Source organism: Hypanus sabinus, chromosome 26 (genome assembly GCF_030144855.1).
Source record: "Hypanus sabinus isolate sHypSab1 chromosome 26, sHypSab1.hap1, whole genome shotgun sequence".
Classification (NCBI taxonomy): domain Eukaryota; kingdom Metazoa; phylum Chordata; class Chondrichthyes; order Myliobatiformes; family Dasyatidae; genus Hypanus; species Hypanus sabinus.
In genome coordinates this window covers 18,785,681-18,804,134 of record NC_082731.1, presented here as the reverse complement: position 1 = coordinate 18,804,134, position 18,454 = coordinate 18,785,681, and the positions used below count along the sequence as shown (strand labels likewise).

The window sequence follows — 18,454 nt, the reverse complement described above, 5'->3', positions numbered from 1 at the left end:
GATCCCACTTCCTTTGCCTCCCGTTCACCGTTTGCCCCCTCGTCCCGGTGCCCCTCCCTCTGTCTCTCTCCCCCATCTGCCCTATTCTCACCCCTTCCCTTCGTCCCCAGTGTCCTCCCAACAAGTCAAGTCACTTTTATTGTCATTTCGACCATGACTGCTGGTACAGTACATAGTAAAAATGAGGCAACGTTTTTCAGGACCATGGTGTTACAGGACACAGGACAAAAACTAGACTGAACTACGTTAAAAAAACAACACAGAGAAAGCTACACTAAACTACAGACCTACAGTGGACTGCGTAGTGCACAGAAACAGTGCAGGCATTACAATAAATAATAATTAATAATAAACAGGACAATAGGGCAGTAAGGTGTCAGTCCAGGCTCTGGGTATTGAGGAGTCTGATAGCTTGGGGGAGGAAACTGTTACATAGTCTGGTCGTGAGAGCCCGAATGCTTCGGAGCCTTTTCCCAGACGGCAGGAGGGAGAGGAGTTTGTATGAGGGGTGCGTGGGGTCCTTCATAATGCTGTTTGCGTTGCGGATGCAGCGTGTAGTGTAAATGTCCGTAATGGCGGGAAGAGAGACCCCGATGATCTTCTCAGCTGACCTCACTATCCGCTGCAGGGTCTGCGATACGAGACGGTGCAATTTCCGAACCAGGCAGTGATGCAGCTGCTCAGGACGCTCTCAATACAACCCCTGTAGAATGTGATGAGGATGGGGGTGGGAGATGGACTTTCCTCAGCCTTCACAGAAAGTAGAGATGCTGCTGGGCTTTCTTTGCTATGGAGCTGGTGTTGAGGGACCAGGTGAGATTCTCCGCCAGGTGAACACCAAGAAATTTGGTGCTGCTTACGATCTCTATCGAGGAGCCGTCGATGTTCAGCGGGGAGTGGTCACTCTGTGTCCTCCTGAAGTCAACAACCATCTCTTTTGTTTTGTTCACATTCAGAGACAGGTTGTTGGCTCTGCACCAGTCCGTTAGCCGCTGCACCTCCTCTCTGTAAGCTGACTCGTCGTTCTTGCTGATGAGACCCACCACGGTTGTGTCATTGGTGAACTTGATGATGTGGTTCGAGCTGTGTGTTGCAGCACAGTCGTGGGTCAGCAGAGTGAACAGCAGTGGACTGAGCACACAGCCCTGGGCCCTCGCTGTTGATAGGGCAGTTTCGGCAACGGGGTGCAAACAGTGGTGGCAGTAGGTGGGGTGGGGCGTGTTGGGAGGGGCTGTGGCAGACATGGATGAGATGGGGACAGCAGGCACGGATCAGAGTCAGAAACAGGCCTTTCAGCCCAACAACTCCATGCTAGCCTCATAGCCTAGCTGAACTAGTCCCCTGTTGCCTGCATTTGGCCCGCATCATCTCCTAGCCACGTACCTGCCCAAGTGGCTTTTAAGGGTGATTGTTCCCACCTCCACTACCTCCTCAGGCAGTGTGTTCCACATACCCACCTCCCTCTGGGTGAAACAGTTGTCCCTCAGGTCCCGTCATAACCTCTCCCCTCTCACCTTAAACCTGAGCCCTCTAGTTTTCTTCTCCCCTATCCCGGGGCAGAAAGACTGAGGGCACTCACCCTCTCTGTGTCCCTCATGATTGTCTCCACCACAATCTCCCACGCTGCAAGGAATCAAGTCAATATAACTCAATCCCCGCGTCCCGAAAACATCCTCGTAAATCACTTCCGCACCCATTCCAGATACACGGATCCTCGCCTCTCAGCAGGGGGAGCAAAACCGAAGAAACGAACACACACAAACTCACTCACTCACTCACTCACTCACACTCATACACTCACTCACTCACAAACTCACTCACTCACACACACACACACTCACACACACACACACTCACACACACACACAGTCTCACACACACAGACACACACACACACACACACAGACACTCACACACACACACACACACTCTCTCACACACACAGACACACACACACACACACAGACACACACTCACACGTAACGGTTTCTGTGAGTCAGGGTTATTACACATCGGCACCAGACGGGGTGCTGGGTGGAGGCAAATCCCTCTGATCCTTTTCCTTTGCTTCAGCAGATGAGGACGAGTCACTCGGGCCCCCTGCCCCAGACGAGTCTCCGGTGCTGAAGCTGATCGCGCTGCAGAACGCAGACGGATCCTGGACTCCGGACCCCGGCCTGGAGTCACTGCTGGGCCTGAGCCCTGGCCAGGTCAGAGGAGGCCTGCCCCTGAAGGTGAGCTGCGGTGTTGGGGGGTTGTAGACAGCGATAGTCTCCTCACTGACGGGAGACTGTGTCAGGAACAGTTCAAGGACGGGTCACCGGACCCCGGCCTGGAGTCACTGCTGGGCCTGAGCCCTGGCCGGGTCAGAGGAGGCCTGCCCCTGAAGGTGAGCTGCGGTGTTGGGGGGTTGTAGACAGCGATAGTCTCCTCACTGATGGGAGACTGTGTCAGGAACAGTTCAAGGACGGGTCACCGGACCCCGGCCTGGAGTCACTGCTGGGCCTGAGCCCTGGCCGGGTCAGAGGAGGCCTGCCCCTGTAGGAGACTGATCCCAGTGCCAGGAGGTTGTGCCTCGGTTACTTGGGCGCTAAGGAGACCGCATGGGTCACACGGCGGACCGCGTCAGTCTCCTGAACGAGGGGAGGTGGTGAAACGGTCAGGAGCGGTTCAGGGAAGGCCGATCAGACCGGTGTCTGGATCGGGTGGGTCGTCCCAGGGGAACAGGTCAGACAACTGGGCTTGAGTCCATGTGGGAGAGGGAGCTGGATTGAAGTACTTCCCATCCCGAGAAAGGGGTTGAAGTGGGTTGGCGTGGGAATTGTTTCCTCATTCCAGATTCACACCCGTGACCCCTAAAGGGAGAGGCCCATCTGCAATGAAGACAGGGGAGTTTTCTAACATGGGGGCCGGGGCAGCTGGTTGGAACTCTGTCCCTTGTAGGGCAGTGGGAGCCAAGTCCGGGGATCTCTGCAAGTCCATGGTCTTGTGGAGGTGGAAGCATGTGGGAGAGGGGCTGAGCAGCCCCCTCCTCCTCCCACTCCATCCATTTGTACAGATCTGACCCTGTGTCTGACCCTGTCCCTGGGAGTGTGTGACGGGACGGTGTGGAGGGAGCCTCACCCTGTGTCTGACCCTGTCCCTGGGAGTGTGTGACGGGACGGTGTGGAGGGAGCCTCACCCTGTGTCTGACCCTGTCCCTGGGAGTGTGTGACGGGACGGTGTGGAGGGAGCCGCACCCTGTGTCTGACCCTGTCCCTGGGAGTGTGTGACGGGACGGTGTGGAGGGAGCCTCACCCTGTGTCTGACCCTGTCCCTGGGAGTGTGTGACGGGACGGTGTGGAGGGAGCCTCACCCTGTGTCTGACCCTGTCCCTGGGAGTGTGTGACGGGACGGTGTGGAGGGAGCCTCACCCTGAGTCTGACCCTGTCCCTGGGAGTGTGTGACGGGACGGTGTGGAGAGAGCCTCACCTTGTGTCCGACGGGTGAGTGACCGGGTGAAACGGGTGAGTGACCGGCTACTGTCCCCCTTCTCCCACTTTCAGGATATGGACCTCACTCTGTGGACAACCATCTTGGCCGTGATGTGGCTGAACGCCTTCGCTGCCGACTCCAAGGACGAGTGGGGTCTGCTGGTGACGAAGGCCCTGTCCTGGGTCCGGGCCCGAGCAGGTTAGGCCAGAGGGTGACGGCCAGGTCCCCAAATTAAACAGCTCAGGGGTCGGGCGGCATCTGTGCAGGGAGAAGTGTGGCCGATATTCCGGTGGAGAGTCTGTGTCGGGAGTGAGGGTGGGGAAGGGTGGTAGTGAAAGGAGAGGGGCAGGGGTGAGGCAGGATAGGGGTGGTTGAGGGGTAGAACCAGGGTGGGTGGGAACCAGTGATGGTGCTCTCACCATTGAAGGAGGGAGGGATGTCCGCTCCCTGGTTGGGTGGTGGGAGCGAGGAAAGGAATTCGAGGGGAGTGAGTGAATCCCAGAGCAGGACGTTGAGGATGGTGAGAGCTGTGAGGCCCATGTTCACGTGCTGGGGCATTTGTCTGATGAAATAGGAGGGGTTTAGAATGCCTGCAGGATTTTTCACCCCTGACTGGGTGAGAGTGCAACTCGAGGTGATAGGTTTAGGGTGAGAGGTGAATCTGAGGGGATCTTCACTCAAAGGGCAGTGTAGGTGAGGAACGAGGTGCCAGCGGAAGTGGAGGATGTGGGATATCTGTACACTGATCCGTGTCCCTCAGTCACTCTCCCTCAAGGGGATATCTGTACACTGACCGGTGTCCCTCAGTCTCTCTCCCTCAGGGGGATATCTGTACACTGACCGGTGTCCCTCAGTGGGATATCTGTACACTGACCAGTGTCCCTCAGTCCCTCTCCCTCAGGGGGATATCTGTACACTGACCGGTGTCCCTCAGTCCCTCTCTCTCAGGGGGATATCTGTACACTGACTGGTGTCCCTCAGTCCCTCTCCCTCAGGGGGATATCTGTACACTGACCGGTGTCCCTCAGTCCCTCTCCCTCGGGGGGGATATCTGTACACTGACCGGTGTCCCTCAGGGCGATATCTGTACACTGACCGGTGTCCCTCAGGGGGATATCTGTACACTGACCGGTGTCCCTCAGTCTCTCTCCCTCAGGGGGATATCTGTACACTGATCAGTGTCCCTCAGTCCCTCTCCCTCAGGGGGATATCTGTACACTGACCAGTGTCCCTCAGTCCCTCTCCCTCAGGGTGATATCTGTACACTGACCGGTGTCCCTCAGTCCCTCTCCCTCGGGGGGATATCTGTACACTGACCGATGTCTCTCAGTCCCTCTCCCTCGGGGGGATATCTGTACACTGACCGGTGTCTCTCAGTCCCTCTCCCTCAGTGGGATATTTGTACACTGACCGGTGTCCCTCAGTCCCTCTCCCTCGGGGGGATATCTGTACACTGACCGGTGTCTCTCAGTCCCTCTCCCTCAGTGGGATATCTGTACACTGACCGGTGTCCCTCAGTCGCTCTCCCTCGGGGGATATCTGTACACTGACTGGTGTCTCTCAGTCCCTCTCCCTCAGGGGATATCTGTACACTGACCGGTGTCCCTCAGTCCCTCTCTCTCAGGGGGATATCTGTATACTGTTCGGTGTCCCTCAGTCCCTCTCCCTCGGGGGGGATATCTGTACACTGACCGGTGTCCCTCAGTCCCTCTCCCTCAGGGGAAATCTGTACACTGACCAGTGTCTCTCAGTCCCTCTCCCAAAGGGGGATACCTGTACACTGACCAGTGTCCCTCAGTCCCTCTCCCTCAGGGAGATATCTGTACTCTGACCGGTGTCTCTCAGTCCCTCTCCCTCAGGGGGATATCTGTACACTGACCGGTGTCCGTCAGTCCCTCTCCCTCAGGGGGATATCTGTACACTGACCAGTGTCTCTCAGTCCCTCTCCCAAAGGGGGATACCTATACACTGACCAGTGTCCCTCAGTCCCTCTCCCTCAGGGGGATATCTGTACACTGACCGGTGTCCCTCAGTCCCTCTCCCTCAGGGGGATATCTGTACTCTGACCGGTGTCCCTCCGTCCCTCTCCCTCAGGGAGATATCTGTACTCTGACCGGTGTCTCTCAGTCCCTCTCCCTCAGGGGGATATCTGTACACTGACCGGTGTCCCTCAGTCCCTCTCCCTCAGGGAGATATCTGTACTCTGACCGGTGTCTCTCAGTCCTGTCCTTTAACTTGTTCTCTCCCAGCACACTGATCTCCCTGCCCTGGACTAACAATTATTTTAACTCTTGTCCCCTCTCCCACCACCCCTTCCCCCAGGTGCAGACCTCGTGGAGTGTGTGAAAGCAGGAAACCAGCTTCTGAAAACCTCTGTTCTTCCTGGGACGCTCGGACTGTGAGGGAATTCTTGCTGAATGCGTGTATCTGACACGCTGTGGTCTCTGCCTGTGTCCCTGCCACTGTGGGCTGTACCACAGGGGCCGCCTTCTCTGAATTGTAACTTTCTCAAATCAAAGTAATTCTCCTATTCTCCGTATTCTACCCTGAGATTCGCTTTCTTGCAGCATTTACAGGATAGTTAACATATTCACTAGAATTTATGAATAACTATGCATAAACAAAGACTGACAAAGAGACAACGTGTAAGAAAAGACAAACTGTGCTGTGAACAATAAATACCTTTGAGAGCACGTGTTGTAGAGTCCTTGAAAGCGGGTGGACAGGTTGTGGAATTGGGTCAGTGTTGGGGTGAGTGAAGTTATCCACACTGGTTCAGGAGCCTGATGGCTGAGGGGTAATAACTGTTGCTGAACCTGGTGGTGTGGGACTATAGCGCTCAAGTACATCCTGCCTGATGGAATTCGTGGGAAGAGATCACGACCTGGACGATGGTTACTTGCTGACGGACACTGCTTTCCTGTGCCAGCGCTCCTGGTCAATGCACTCAATGGTGGGGAGGGCTTTACCTGTGATGGGCTGGGTTGTCTCCACCACTTTATGTGGACGCTCCAGTCCTGAGCTTTGGTGTTTCCATGCCTCTAGCAATGTCTGTGAAAGGATTTGCTGATGTGCTGAATCTGTGCAAACTTCTCCGAAAGCAGAGGTGTCCAGTGACGTCGATGGTGACCCTCGCTCTCCCTGCCCCTCAGACACGATGTGAGGCAGGCAATGCCACATGTGACCCTCTGTCCCAAATACATCCGTGTGCCCTTCACTGTGACCAGAAATGAGTGCTTCGATCCATCCAGTATAACAATTACAGCACGGATTCCGTGCCTCTGACCACAGGACCACCACTATAAGTTTGGCTGTCTCCCAGTTACTGGTACCAGAAGCTGGTAGAGTGGTCACAGCACAGACACTGGCCATCCGCCCTCTTTACCAGTTCAGTAACTCCTCGACCCCGTGAGAGTGTGTGATGGGACGGTGTGGAGGGAGCCTCACCCTGTGTCTGACCCTGTCCCTGGGAGTGTGCGATGCAACGGTGGGGGGACATCCTTTGTGTCTGACCCTGTCCCTGGGAGTGTGTGACGGGACGGTGGTGAGGGAGCCTCACCCTGTGTCTGACCCTGTCCCTGGGAGTGTGCGATGGGGGGACATCCTCTGTGTCTGACCCTGCCCCCAGGTGTGCCTGTAACCGACTGCAGATGCATTGAGCTGCTGTGTGTAATCCACCCTGCATTGCCGACACGACATCCCCGGGCACTTTGACCCAGCTGACAGTGCGGACGGTGTGAGGCTCCGCTCAGAGAAAGGAAGGGAGTCTCGCAGCCGCTCTCAGTGCGTCAGATCCCAGGACACGTCAGACGTCCGGTGACTGAGGGACGTGGTTCCCGCGGAGGCAGCCTCCGGATTAGCAATGCTGCTATATTTATCGCCTTCCACAGCTGTGCTGACGGAACGGGCGAGAAAACAAGGCCCACCCGCAATGGAAGTTGGTGGAACGCGGGTAAGGCTGCAGTTTAACCTTGTGAGAAGGTCTGGAGCACGTGGTTCACCTGCTCTGGGGTTTCGGGAGGTGGAGGTGGAGGAAGGAGTGACGGCGCCTCAGTGTGAGGGAGCGGGATTGTCCTCCGTGGGGATACAGTCAGTGACACTGGGTGCTGGGGGAGAGGGGTCACTGAGGGACGGTGTGAGGGAGCTGGGTTATCAGTGGGGATACAGTCAGTGACACAGGGTGCTGGGGGAGAGGGGTCACTGAGGGACGGAGTGAGGGAGCTGGGTTATTGACAGTGGGGATACAGTCAGTGACACTGGGTGCTGGGGGAGAGGGGTCACTGAGGGACGGTGTGAGGGAGCTGGGTTGTCATCAGTGGGGATACAGTCAGTGACACAGGGCGCTGGGGGAGAGAGGTCACTGAGGGACGGTGTGAGGGAGCTCGGTTATTGTCAGTGGGGATACAGTCAGTGACACAGGGAGCTGGGGGAGAGAGGCACTATAGGTCACTGGGGGTAGAGGATTGCTGAGGGACAGTGAGGGGAACAGGGTTAATGTCAGTGGGGATACTGCTGTGTCAGGCCACTAGGGGAGATTGAAGTCTCTGAGGGACAGTGAGGGGAACAGGGTTAATGTCAGTGGGGATACTGCTGTGACAGGCCACTAGGGGAGATTGAAGTCTCTGAGGGACAGTGAGGGGAACAGGGTTAATGTCAGTGGGGATACTGCTGTGTCAGGCCACTAGGGGAGATTGGAGTCTCTGAGGGACAGTGAGGGGAACAGGGTTAATGTCAGTGGGGATATAGTCTGTGACAGGCCACTAGGGGAGATTGGATTCTCTGACGGACGGTGAGAGGGAATGGGGGTAATGTCAGTGGGGATACTGCTGTGTCAGGGCACTGGAGGAAGGGGATTGCCGAGAGGTGGCGTGAGGGAGATGTGTTGCTTGAGCAATATAACAGATAAAGGCCCTTCAGCCCACCAATCCCATGTCGTCCCAATTTCAGGCCGTATCCTCAAAGCCCTGCCTCTACGAATCTCTCCAAGTGTTGTTTAATTACATGTTCGTTCCTGCCTCAGCCACTTCTTCTGGCAGACTGATCATCCTCTGCTTCTCCAAGTTCCATCGGGTCCTTTTTAAATCATTCTCCTGTCCATAGAGACCGTAAGACACAGGAGCAGAACTAGGCCATTCAGCCCATCGATTCTGTCCACCGTTTCTTCATGGCTGATCCCGGATTGCACGCAACCCCATACACCTGCCTTCTTGCCATATCCATTGATGCCCTGACCGTTCAGGAAACGTTCACTCCTCTCTTGCTTAAACAAGTCCCCCTTACCTCTGTGCTGAAAGATAGACCCTCGATTTTGAGTTTGTGCCCTGTGGCTCTGGATACCCCTACCATAGGAAACACCCTCTGCATAAACACCCTATCTAGTTCTTTCAATATCCAGTAGGTTTCAATCATATCCCCCCCACCCCCACCCCACCTCCGCATTCTTCTAAATTCCAGCCAGTACAGTCCCAAAGCTGCCAAACGCTACTCGCATGTTAACCCCTTCATTCCCGGAATCATCTTTGCGCACCTCCTCTGGACTCTCTCCACCTTAAGTCTCTGCCCCCTAGTTTTGGACTCCCCGCCCGTTACTGCCCACCTTATCTGTGCCCCCTTAGAATTTTAAACTTTTCTGTGAGGTCGCCCCTCACTCTGCGTTCCGGGGAATAAAGACCGATCCGTCAGACCCTCTCGTCCTGGCAACAATCTCCTCAATGTTTTCTGATCTCTTTCGAGTTTAAGCGCATCTCTCCCAGACACGGTGACCCAAACTGGACAAAAGTCCTCCAAGTGCAGCCTGACCAACAGCTGCACCCGTCCCGGCTCCTACATTCAGTGCCCTGACCGATTTTTAATTTGTTTTGCACTGCTTAGTGGGCAAAATCAGGGCACATGGTATTGGGGCAGAGTACTGACATGGATTGAGAATTGGCTGGCTGACAGGAAACAAAGAGTAGCGATTAACGGGTCCCTTTCGGAATGGCAGGCTGTGACCAGTGGGGTACCGCAAGGTTTGGTGCTGGGACCGCAGCTGTTTACAATATACATTAATGATTAAGATGAAGGGATTAAAAGTAACATTAGGAAATTTGCTGATGACACAAAGCTGGGTGGCAGCGTGAAATGTCAGGAGGATGTTATGAGAATGCAGGGTGACTTGGACAGGTTGGGACAGTGGGCAAATGCATGGCAGATGCAGTTTAATGTGGATAAATGTGAGGTTATTCACTGTTGGCAAGAACAGGAAGGCAGATTGCTATCTGACTGGTCTCAAGTTAGGAAAAAGGGAAGTACAACGAGATCTAGGTGTTCTTGTACATCAGTCAATGAAAGCAAGCATGCAGGTACAGCAGGCAGTGAAGAAAACTAATGGCATGCTGGCTTTTATAACAAGAGGAATTGAGTATAGGAGTAAAGTGGTCCTTCTGCAGCTGTACAGGGCCCTGATGAGACCCCACCTGGAGTATTGTGTGCAGTTTTGGTCTCCGAATTTGAGAAAGGACATCCTTGCTATTGAGGGAGTGCAGTGTAGGTTCACAAGGTTAATTCCCGGAATGGCGGGACTGTCATATGTTGAAAGATTAGAGCGACTGGGCTTGTATACACTGGAATTTAGAAGGATGAGAGGGGATCTGATTGAAACATATAAGATTATTAAGGGATTGGACATGCTGGAGGCAGGAAACATGTTCCCGCTGATGGGTGAGTCCAGAACTAAAGGCCACAGTTTAAGAATAAGGGGTAGGCCATTTAGAACAGAGATGCGGAAAAAAATTTTCACCCGGAGAGTGGTGGATATGTGGAATGCTCTGCCCTAGAAGGCAGTGGAGGCCAAGTCTCTGGATGGATTCAGGAGAGAGTTAGATAGAGCTCTTATAGATAGCGGGGTCAAGGGATATGGGGAGAGGGCAGGAACAGGGTACTGACTGTGTATGATCAGTCATGATCACAGTGAATGGCGGTGCTGGCTAGAAGGGCCGAATGGCCTACTCCTGCACCCACTGTCTATTGTCCATTGTCTATTGTCTATTGCTTATTTAATTTAACTATTTACTGTAAATCACCGTTTTGTTTCTACACTCCCGCTGTACTGCTGCCGCAAAGTGAACAGATTTCACGACACCTGCCGGTGGTTTGAAACCTGATTGCGGTGAAGGATGGCGTGGGAAACGCCTTCACCACCCTGGTTACCTGTGACAAGTCCAGTTTTTTCAAATGTGGATATAGGTACCGCCAAACGGAACGGCGTTCCTCTGGGCCAGAGTGCACAATGCAGAGTATATCACTCACACACAACACCAAAGGTAACATTACCAGAAACAAATTAACCAATAACAAGGTGCATTCTGGACACAAGTGAAAAGTAAACCGTATAACACTGCGGGGGCTGTGTTTGTGATGAGTCCTGGGTGGTGGCAGGGAGTTCAGTCAACCTGCGTAGCAGCTTTGAGTGTCCTATGGACTCGGACCCCAAGATCCCTCTGATCTGCCGAGAGTCTTACCATTAATGCTATATTCTGCCATCATATTTGACCCACCAAAATGAACCACCTCACACCTATCTGGGTTGAATTCCATCTGCCACTTCTCAGCCCAGTTTTGCATCCTATCAATGTCCCGCTGTAACCTCTGACAGCCCTCCATACTATCCACAACACCTCCAACCTTTCATCAGCAAATTTACTAACCCATCCCTCCACTTCCTCATCCGGGTCATGTATAAAAATCACTAAGATTAGGGGTCCCAGAACAGATCCCTGAGGCAATAAGTTTTAATCATGATCTTTAGTGTAGCGTGGAATCTTTCCAACGCCCCTTGGGATTCCGGATGGTATGCAGAGGCTAAAATTTGTTTGACCCCCAGCTGGGTCATCATCTGCCGAAATGCTCTGGACGTGAATGTACTCCCCTGACACCACTGTATCCTTAGGCAGCCCCACTGTGGTAAAGAATCTAATGAGGGCCCTCACCACCACAGCGGTCTTAATATTTCCCAGAGGCACAGCCTCTGTAAATCGTGTAGCGGCACACATCAGGGTCATGACGCACTGCCGCCCCCTCGCAGTTTTAGGTAAAGGACCCACAAAATCCACAATGATTCGGGAGAAAGGCTCCTCACATGCGGGGATGGGTCGGAGGGATAACTTGGTTCGGTTTACCCACCACCTGACATGTATGACACCTTTTACAAAACTCGGTAATATCTTTTCTCAGGTTTGGCCAATAGGACTCTCTCATAACCCGATCCACTGTCTTCCTTATTCCCAAATGCCCACCCAAGGGTCCGTTATGGGCTAAGTTCAAAATTTCATCCCAATACACTTTCGGAACTACTACCTGATGTACCACCGCCCAGTCCTCATCGACCGGCGCCGCGGGGGGGGGGGCCTCCATTTTCTCATCACACCCTCTTTCAGGTAGTAACCCTCGGGCTCTGTCTCCATCTCGGTCTCAGAAAGAACCAACTCTCTCAAGGCTACCAGTTTCTCGTCACCTCCCTGTTCCCGGACAAACTCTCTTCTTGCTAAGGTTAGGTCTACCTCCCCCCGCTTACTCTCTCTTCCCTCCCTACTCTCCGGTTTACCTTCCTCTCACCCTCGTTGGTACAGAGTCTGCAAAAACGTCTCGGCCAAATCGATACGGGCCGGATTTAAACTGCCCTCTGACTCGGCTGCCTTTTTCGACATGCTGTGAGTGACCGCGCATGCGGGATAGATCTTGGAATCTGGGGGCGGGGCCTCAACTCTCACAGGCTTGTTGTCAGCTTCACCCACCTTTCCACCCGCCAAGTCGTTACCCAGCAGGACGTCCACGCCTTCCCCCGGCAACTCCGGCAGTACCCCCAATTCCACTGGCCCAGACACCAGCTCACAATTCAGAATGACCCTATGCAATGGCACCACTTCGCTCCATTTTCCTATGCCTCTCAGGGCTACCTCTCCCGTCGGAGGACCAAAATCTAGCACCTTACTGCTAATCAATGACAACTCAGCCCCCGTGTCTCTCCAGATCCGCACTGCCTCCCTCTTTCACAGACACGGTTCCCTTTGAACTAAACGTCTCACGCCCCTCCTGTACTCCCTCTACCGGGGGCCCTCTCGTCGATTTGCTGATCGGCGCAATACAGCCTATAGGTATAGCTGCTTTCCCTTTTCCTGGCTCCTTCCTCGGAGCGGGGCATTTAGATGCAATATGACCCACCTTTGCACAATTAAAACAGGTCAAGCCAGGAAATACCCTGGCTTCGGGCCTCTCCTCCTCAATTTTACCGCTAGCTCCCGGCTGAGTTTCTCGCTTAGCCGGCGGGCTTTCCCTACCGTTCCCACGGTCTCTCGGGTAACTTTTAGTCGAGGAAAACTTTGTCTTGTGGGTTAAGGCATATTCATCTGCGAACCTAGCGAATTCGGAGATGGACTTATTCGGCTTCTCATTCAGATACGTCCGGATATCCTCTGAAACACAACCTTTAAATCCCTCAATCAGAATTAACTCCCTGAGACGCCCATAATCCTCTTCCACTCTCTCTGAGGTGCACCACCGGTCCAAGAGCACACCCTTCTCATAGGCAAACTCGGGATACGTCTGATTCCACACTTTCCTTAAATTTCTAAACTTTTGTCTAAACGCCTCAGATACTAGATCATAACTCCGGAGAATGGCCGCCTTTACTTTGTCATAACTCTCCTCCTCCATGGCCAACGCCGCATATGCCCGCGGTGCCTTCCCTGTTAACACACTTTGTAACAGCGCCACCCACTGACCTCTGGGCCACTTCTGATTCACTGCCAGCTTTTCAAAAAGCAAGAAGTAACTATCGACGTCCGTTTCCTCGAACGGAGGTACTAGCCTCAATTCTCGACTAACATTGAAACGCTCCTCTCGGTCTGACCCCGGAACTCGTGGCTCCTGCCGTAACTTCTCCATCTCCAAGTCATGTTTCCTGTTTCTCTTTTTCATCTGCTTCCAGCTATTTTAACTTCATTTCATGTTCTCTCTCTCTCTCGGCCCTCTCCCTCTCTTGCTCTCTCTCGGCCCTCTCCCTCTCTTGCTCTCCCTCGGCCCTCTCCCTCTCTTGCTCTCTCTCGGCCCTCTCCCTCTCTTGCTTTCTCTCGGCCCTCTCCCTCTCTCTCTCTTTCTCTCTCTCGGCTGCCTCCAGCTACTTTAACTTAATTGCATGTTCCAACTTTAATTTCTCCAACTCTAACTGAGCCGTCCCACTAGCGGGTGCCTCCTCAGGGATATTTTCCGACACCTCATCTGTAAACACCTTCTTCCCAATATAATACTGAGTTACTGCCCTTCACACCTCCCACTTTTTCATTGACAACCTCTCCCCTGCGAGGTTTAACTCCTTCGCCAATTTTATCAAGTCTGATTTGGAGGCCACCTCCAGCGCCTCCAGAGTCGGGTTTTCTATAAATTCACCCACGTCCATCTTTGATGGTTTCCCGTCTGGCTACCCGCGTAACCAGATCCAAGTTTTCGACTTACAATCCCGATTCACTGCCCTCCCAATTTGGTGTCAAATCCCGAGACGAGAACCCCAACTTTGTTACTAAATTCCCGTAACTGGATCACTTACCAGCAAAGATAGAGAGGTCCGTTGAAGTCTGATGGTACTATTTTTAAAAGTATTTATTGATAAAGGGCACAAAAAGAAGATTAATGCTAACATACAGATAATATACATCGTCAATACTAAATCTAAGCGCGGGAATAATAATAACCGATAAGAAATAACTCTATCGTTGTCTCGGGGTTACTGTATTGTCCGATGGAGAGATAAGTCACTATCAGTTCGATCACGCTGCAGCGTTGTTGGGTTTAAAAGTGATGCGGTTTAAACTTGCCCAGGTCTTTTACGATGCCAATCCGTTGAGTCAGGGGAGCGGGTTTCCCCGTTGTTGGCTAAAAAGCCGTTTTCCGTGGTTTCAGCCACCAATTCCAGCCACGGAATTGAACGCACGTCGCTTGGTGTCCGATGACCGTCTGCTGTTACGTGGTCGCTTAACGTTTCTTCTGGTGCGTCTGAGGGGTTGTTCCTACAGCCCCTCTTTTATTCTGCCTCGCAGGGTCGTAGATGTCAATCAGGTTGGGGGGTGATGGAATCTCTCCCTCAACCAGCCCGCTTTGCCCGAGGGCATTCACGTAGCAGAGCATCTCAATCCACAAATCTGTCTCCCCATGTCCGGTAGCTTAACGTCGCTATGGGGGGGGGGGGGGGGGGAGAGAAACGTGACATCCTGCACGTCTCCCCCTCATGTCTTGGGCAACCCATGTCTGAGTCAACCCAACAGTGATCTGGCGATTCTCCCAAAGGAGGGGGCTACGGACGTAAAAAAGGCTGCTTGCATTTACCTTGTCTAGGCACTTCATAATATTTTATACCTCTACCAAATCTCCCCTCAATCTTCTACTTTCAAAGGAATAAAGTCCTAACTTGTCCAATCTTTCCTCATAACTCCGGTCCTCCAGACCTGGCAGCAACCTTGTAAATTTTCTCTGTCCTCTTTCAACCTTGTTTACATCTTTTCTGTAGGTCGGTGACCAAAACTGTGAGTTTACAGTAGTTTTATATCTTTGCCCTGTACTGCCACACAAAATGACAAATTTCAGATTATTAAAGTTTGTGATAATAAACCGGATTGCGAATGTTGGGCCGAAGGGCCTCACTCGCTGCTCTGACGTGCCCGACTCCGCCTCGTGAACAGCTGACCTGGACGCGCACGACTCCGCCTCGTGAACGGCTGACCTGGACGCGCCCGACTCCGCCTCGTGAACGGCTGACCTGGACGTGCACGACTCCGCCTCGTGAACGGCTGACCTGGACGCGCCCGACTCCGCCTCGTGAACGGCTGACCTGGACGTGCACGACTCCGCCTCGTGAACGGCTGACCTGGACGCGCACGACTCCGCCTCGTGAACGGCTGACCTGGACGCGCACGACTCCGCCTCGTGAACGGCTGACCTGGACGCGCACGACTCCGCCTCGTGAACGGCTGACCTGGACGCGCCCGACTCCGCCTCGTGAACAGCTGACCTGGACGCGCCCGACTCCGCCCCGTGAACAGCTGACCTGGACGCGCCCGACTCCGCCTCGTGAACAGCTGACCTGGACGCGCCCGACTCCACCTCCGCCTCGTGAACGGCTGACCTGGACGCGCCCGACTCCGCCCCGTGAACAGCTGACCTGGACGCGCCCGACTCCGCCTCGTGAACGGCTGACCTGGACGCGCACGACTCCGCCTCGTGAACGGCTGACCTGGACGTGCACGACTCCGCCTCGTGAACGGCTGACCTGGACGCGCCCGACTCCGCCTCGTGAACGGCTGACCTGGACGTGCACGACTCCGCCTCGTGAACGGCTGACCTGGACGCGCACGACTCCGCCCCGTGAACAGCTGACCTGGACGCGCCCGACTCCGCCTCGTGAACGGCTGACCTGGACGCGCACGACTCCGCCTCGTGAACGGCTGACCTGGACGTGCACGACTCCGCCTCGTGAACGGCTGACCTGGACGCGCCCGACTCCGCCCCGTGAACGGCTGACCTGGACGCGCCCGACTCCGCCTCGTGAACAGCTGACCTGGACGCGCCCGACTCCGCCTCGTGAACAGCTGACCTGGACGCGCCCGACTCCGTCTCGTGAACGGCTGACCTGGACGCGCCCGACTCCGCCTCGTGAACAGCTGACCTGGACGCGCCCGACTCCGCCTCGTGAACAGCTGACCTGGACGCGCACGACTCCGCCCCGTGAACGGCTGACCTGGACGCGCCCGACTCCGCCTCGTGAACGGCTGACCTGGACGCGCCCGACTCCGCCTCGTGAACAGCTGACCTGGACGCGCACGACTCCGCCTCGTGAACGGCTGACCTGGACGCGCACGACTCCGCCCCGTGAACAGCTGACCTGGACGCGCCCGACTCCGCCTCGTGAACAGCTGACCTGGACGCGCACGACTCCGCCTCGTGAACGGCTGACCTGGACGCGCACGACTCCGCCCCGTGAACGGCTGACCTGGACGCGCACGACTCCGCCCCGTGAACAGCTGACCTGGACGCGCCCGACTCCGCCTCGTGAACGGCTGACCTGGACGCGCACGACTCCGCCTCGTGAACGGCTGACCTGGACGCGCACGACTCCGCCCCGTGAACGGCTGACCTGGACGCGCCCGACTCCGCCTCGTGAACGGCTGACCTGGACGCGCCCGACTCCGCCTCGTGAACGGCTGACCTGGACGCGCCCGACTCCGCCTCGTGAACGGCTGACCTGGACGCGCCCGACTCCGCCTCGTGAACAGCTGACCTGGACGCGCCCGACTCCGCCTCGTGAACGGCTGACCTGGACGCGCCCGACTCCGCCTCGTGAACAGCTGACCTGGACGCGCCCGACTCCGCCTCGTGAACAGCTGACCTGGACGCGCCCGACTCCGCCTCGTGAACAGCTGACCTGGACGCGCCAGCGGCTGGAATCAGGCAGTGTCGCTGATTTTTCTGTGCCCGAGTTCAGAGACGCTCTCTGCCGTGACAGCGGGTGAGGGACTCGACCCGGCGGGGAGAGGCGGAGAATTCTACCGTGAACCGTGCGGACAAACTGCGGAGCGGAGAGCTGGAATCGCGCAGCAAAGCGGAGGTAAACAACTGTTAACACAGCGAACTCTCTCGCTGTCTGGGACTTGCCAAATCAGTCTGAGATTCCCGGAACAGCGTCATCGCCAGGGTGAGGGGAGATTCCCAGGGTTACGGGAAAGGGGAGACTGGGAGCGGGGGAGGGAGGAAGAGGGGATTGGGATGGAGAGAGAGGGAGAGTGAAGAAGGGGGATGGACTGGGGGGAGACAGGGAAAGGAGGGGGGGGGGAAGAGAGGAAATAAGTGCAGTTCTTTTACCTGGCTCTCCCCCAGTGCACAGCGTATTCATCTGATCTGCACCAACAGTTTTCAAGGCAAACTTTTCACAGAATCTTGGTACATGTGACAATAATAAACTGGGCATCACCACTTTCAGGGACTGAGGACTCAGATCCTGAGGTCCCTCTGTCCATCAGTACACCTGTGGTGAAGCCACAGAGCATGGAAACAGGCCACTCGGCCCAACTGGTCCATGCTGACCGTGGAATCCTGTTGCCTGTGTTTGGCCCATTACCCTCCTAGTCCTTCCCCTGTCGAAATTTCTCTTAACGTTTGCCACCTCAAACGCTGCCGCTAGTAAAAATCCCCGGCCATCTGGCTTTCTCCTGAATGTGATCACCTCTCTGCATCCTACCTGAATCGGACTTCCTCCGTGTGCCCCCCACCCCCACCCCCACCCCCACCCCCGATACCTGCCTGGGAGCCCGTACTGCTGTGGAGAGGTGAATGTAGAACACTAGAATACAACAGCACAGTACAGGCCCTTCAGCTCTCGATGTTGTGTCGATCCATATATTCCTTAAAAATAAAGTACTAAACCCACACTACCCCATAATCCTCTATTTTTCTTTCATCCATGTGCCTGTCCACGTGGCTCTTAAATACCCCTAATGTTTTAGCCTCCACCACCACCCCTAGCAAGTCATTCCAGGCACTCACAACCCTCTGTGTAAAAAAAAAACTTACCCTCGATGTCTCCCCTAAACTTCCCTCCCTTAGCTTTGTACATATGCCCTCTTGAGTTTGCTATTCGTGCCCTGGGAAACAGGTGCTGGCTGTTCACCCTATCTACACCTCTCTTAATCTTGCGGACCCCTAGCAAGACCCCTCTCATCCTTCTACGCTCCAAAGAGAAAACTCCCAGCTCTGCTAACCTTGCCTCATAAGACTTGTTTTCCAATCCAGGCAACATCCTGGTAAATCTCCTCTGCACCCTCTCCATAACTTCCACATCCTTCCTATAATGAGGTGACCAGAATTGAACACAATACTCTAAGTGCGGTCTCACCAGAGATTTGTAGAGCTGAAACATGACCTCTCTACTCTTGAACTCAATCCCCCTGTTAATGAAGCC

The 18,454-nt window shown here is 54.7% G+C and overlaps 3 protein-coding genes across 22 annotated transcripts in view; 2 read left to right on the top strand and 1 right to left on the bottom strand.

Moving 5' to 3' along the window:
* LOC132381862 (von Willebrand factor A domain-containing protein 5A-like) overlaps positions 1–6,167 on the top strand; it is a 41,293-nt gene extending 35,126 nt beyond the window's left edge. For 13 of the 14 annotated variants that reach the window (XM_059951566.1, XM_059951562.1, XM_059951563.1 and 10 more), the window contains 3 exons: positions 2,077–2,234; positions 3,546–3,672; positions 5,797–6,167. In XM_059951566.1, the coding sequence (XP_059807549.1) occupies positions 2,077–2,234; positions 3,546–3,672; positions 5,797–5,876 (365 nt within the window). In that variant the 3' untranslated portion in view covers positions 5,877–6,167. Of the gene's footprint in view, positions 1–2,076; positions 2,390–3,545; positions 3,673–5,796 lie in introns of those variants that run through there. The other variant, XR_009508134.1, reaches the window with a different exon arrangement.
* Positions 1–18,454, bottom strand: part of LOC132381866 (uncharacterized) — a 61,487-nt gene that overhangs the window by 10,822 nt on the left and 32,211 nt on the right. The window lies entirely within an intron of this gene.
* The window catches only part of LOC132381864 (von Willebrand factor A domain-containing protein 5A-like), a 49,133-nt gene continuing 47,577 nt past the window's right edge, over positions 16,899–18,454 (top strand). For 6 of the 7 annotated variants that reach the window (XR_009508135.1, XM_059951572.1, XM_059951571.1 and 3 more), the window contains exon 1: positions 16,899–17,104. The gene's annotated coding sequence lies outside the window, so the exon portion shown is untranslated. The remainder of the gene's footprint in view (positions 17,105–18,454) is intronic. The other variant, XM_059951575.1, reaches the window with a different exon arrangement.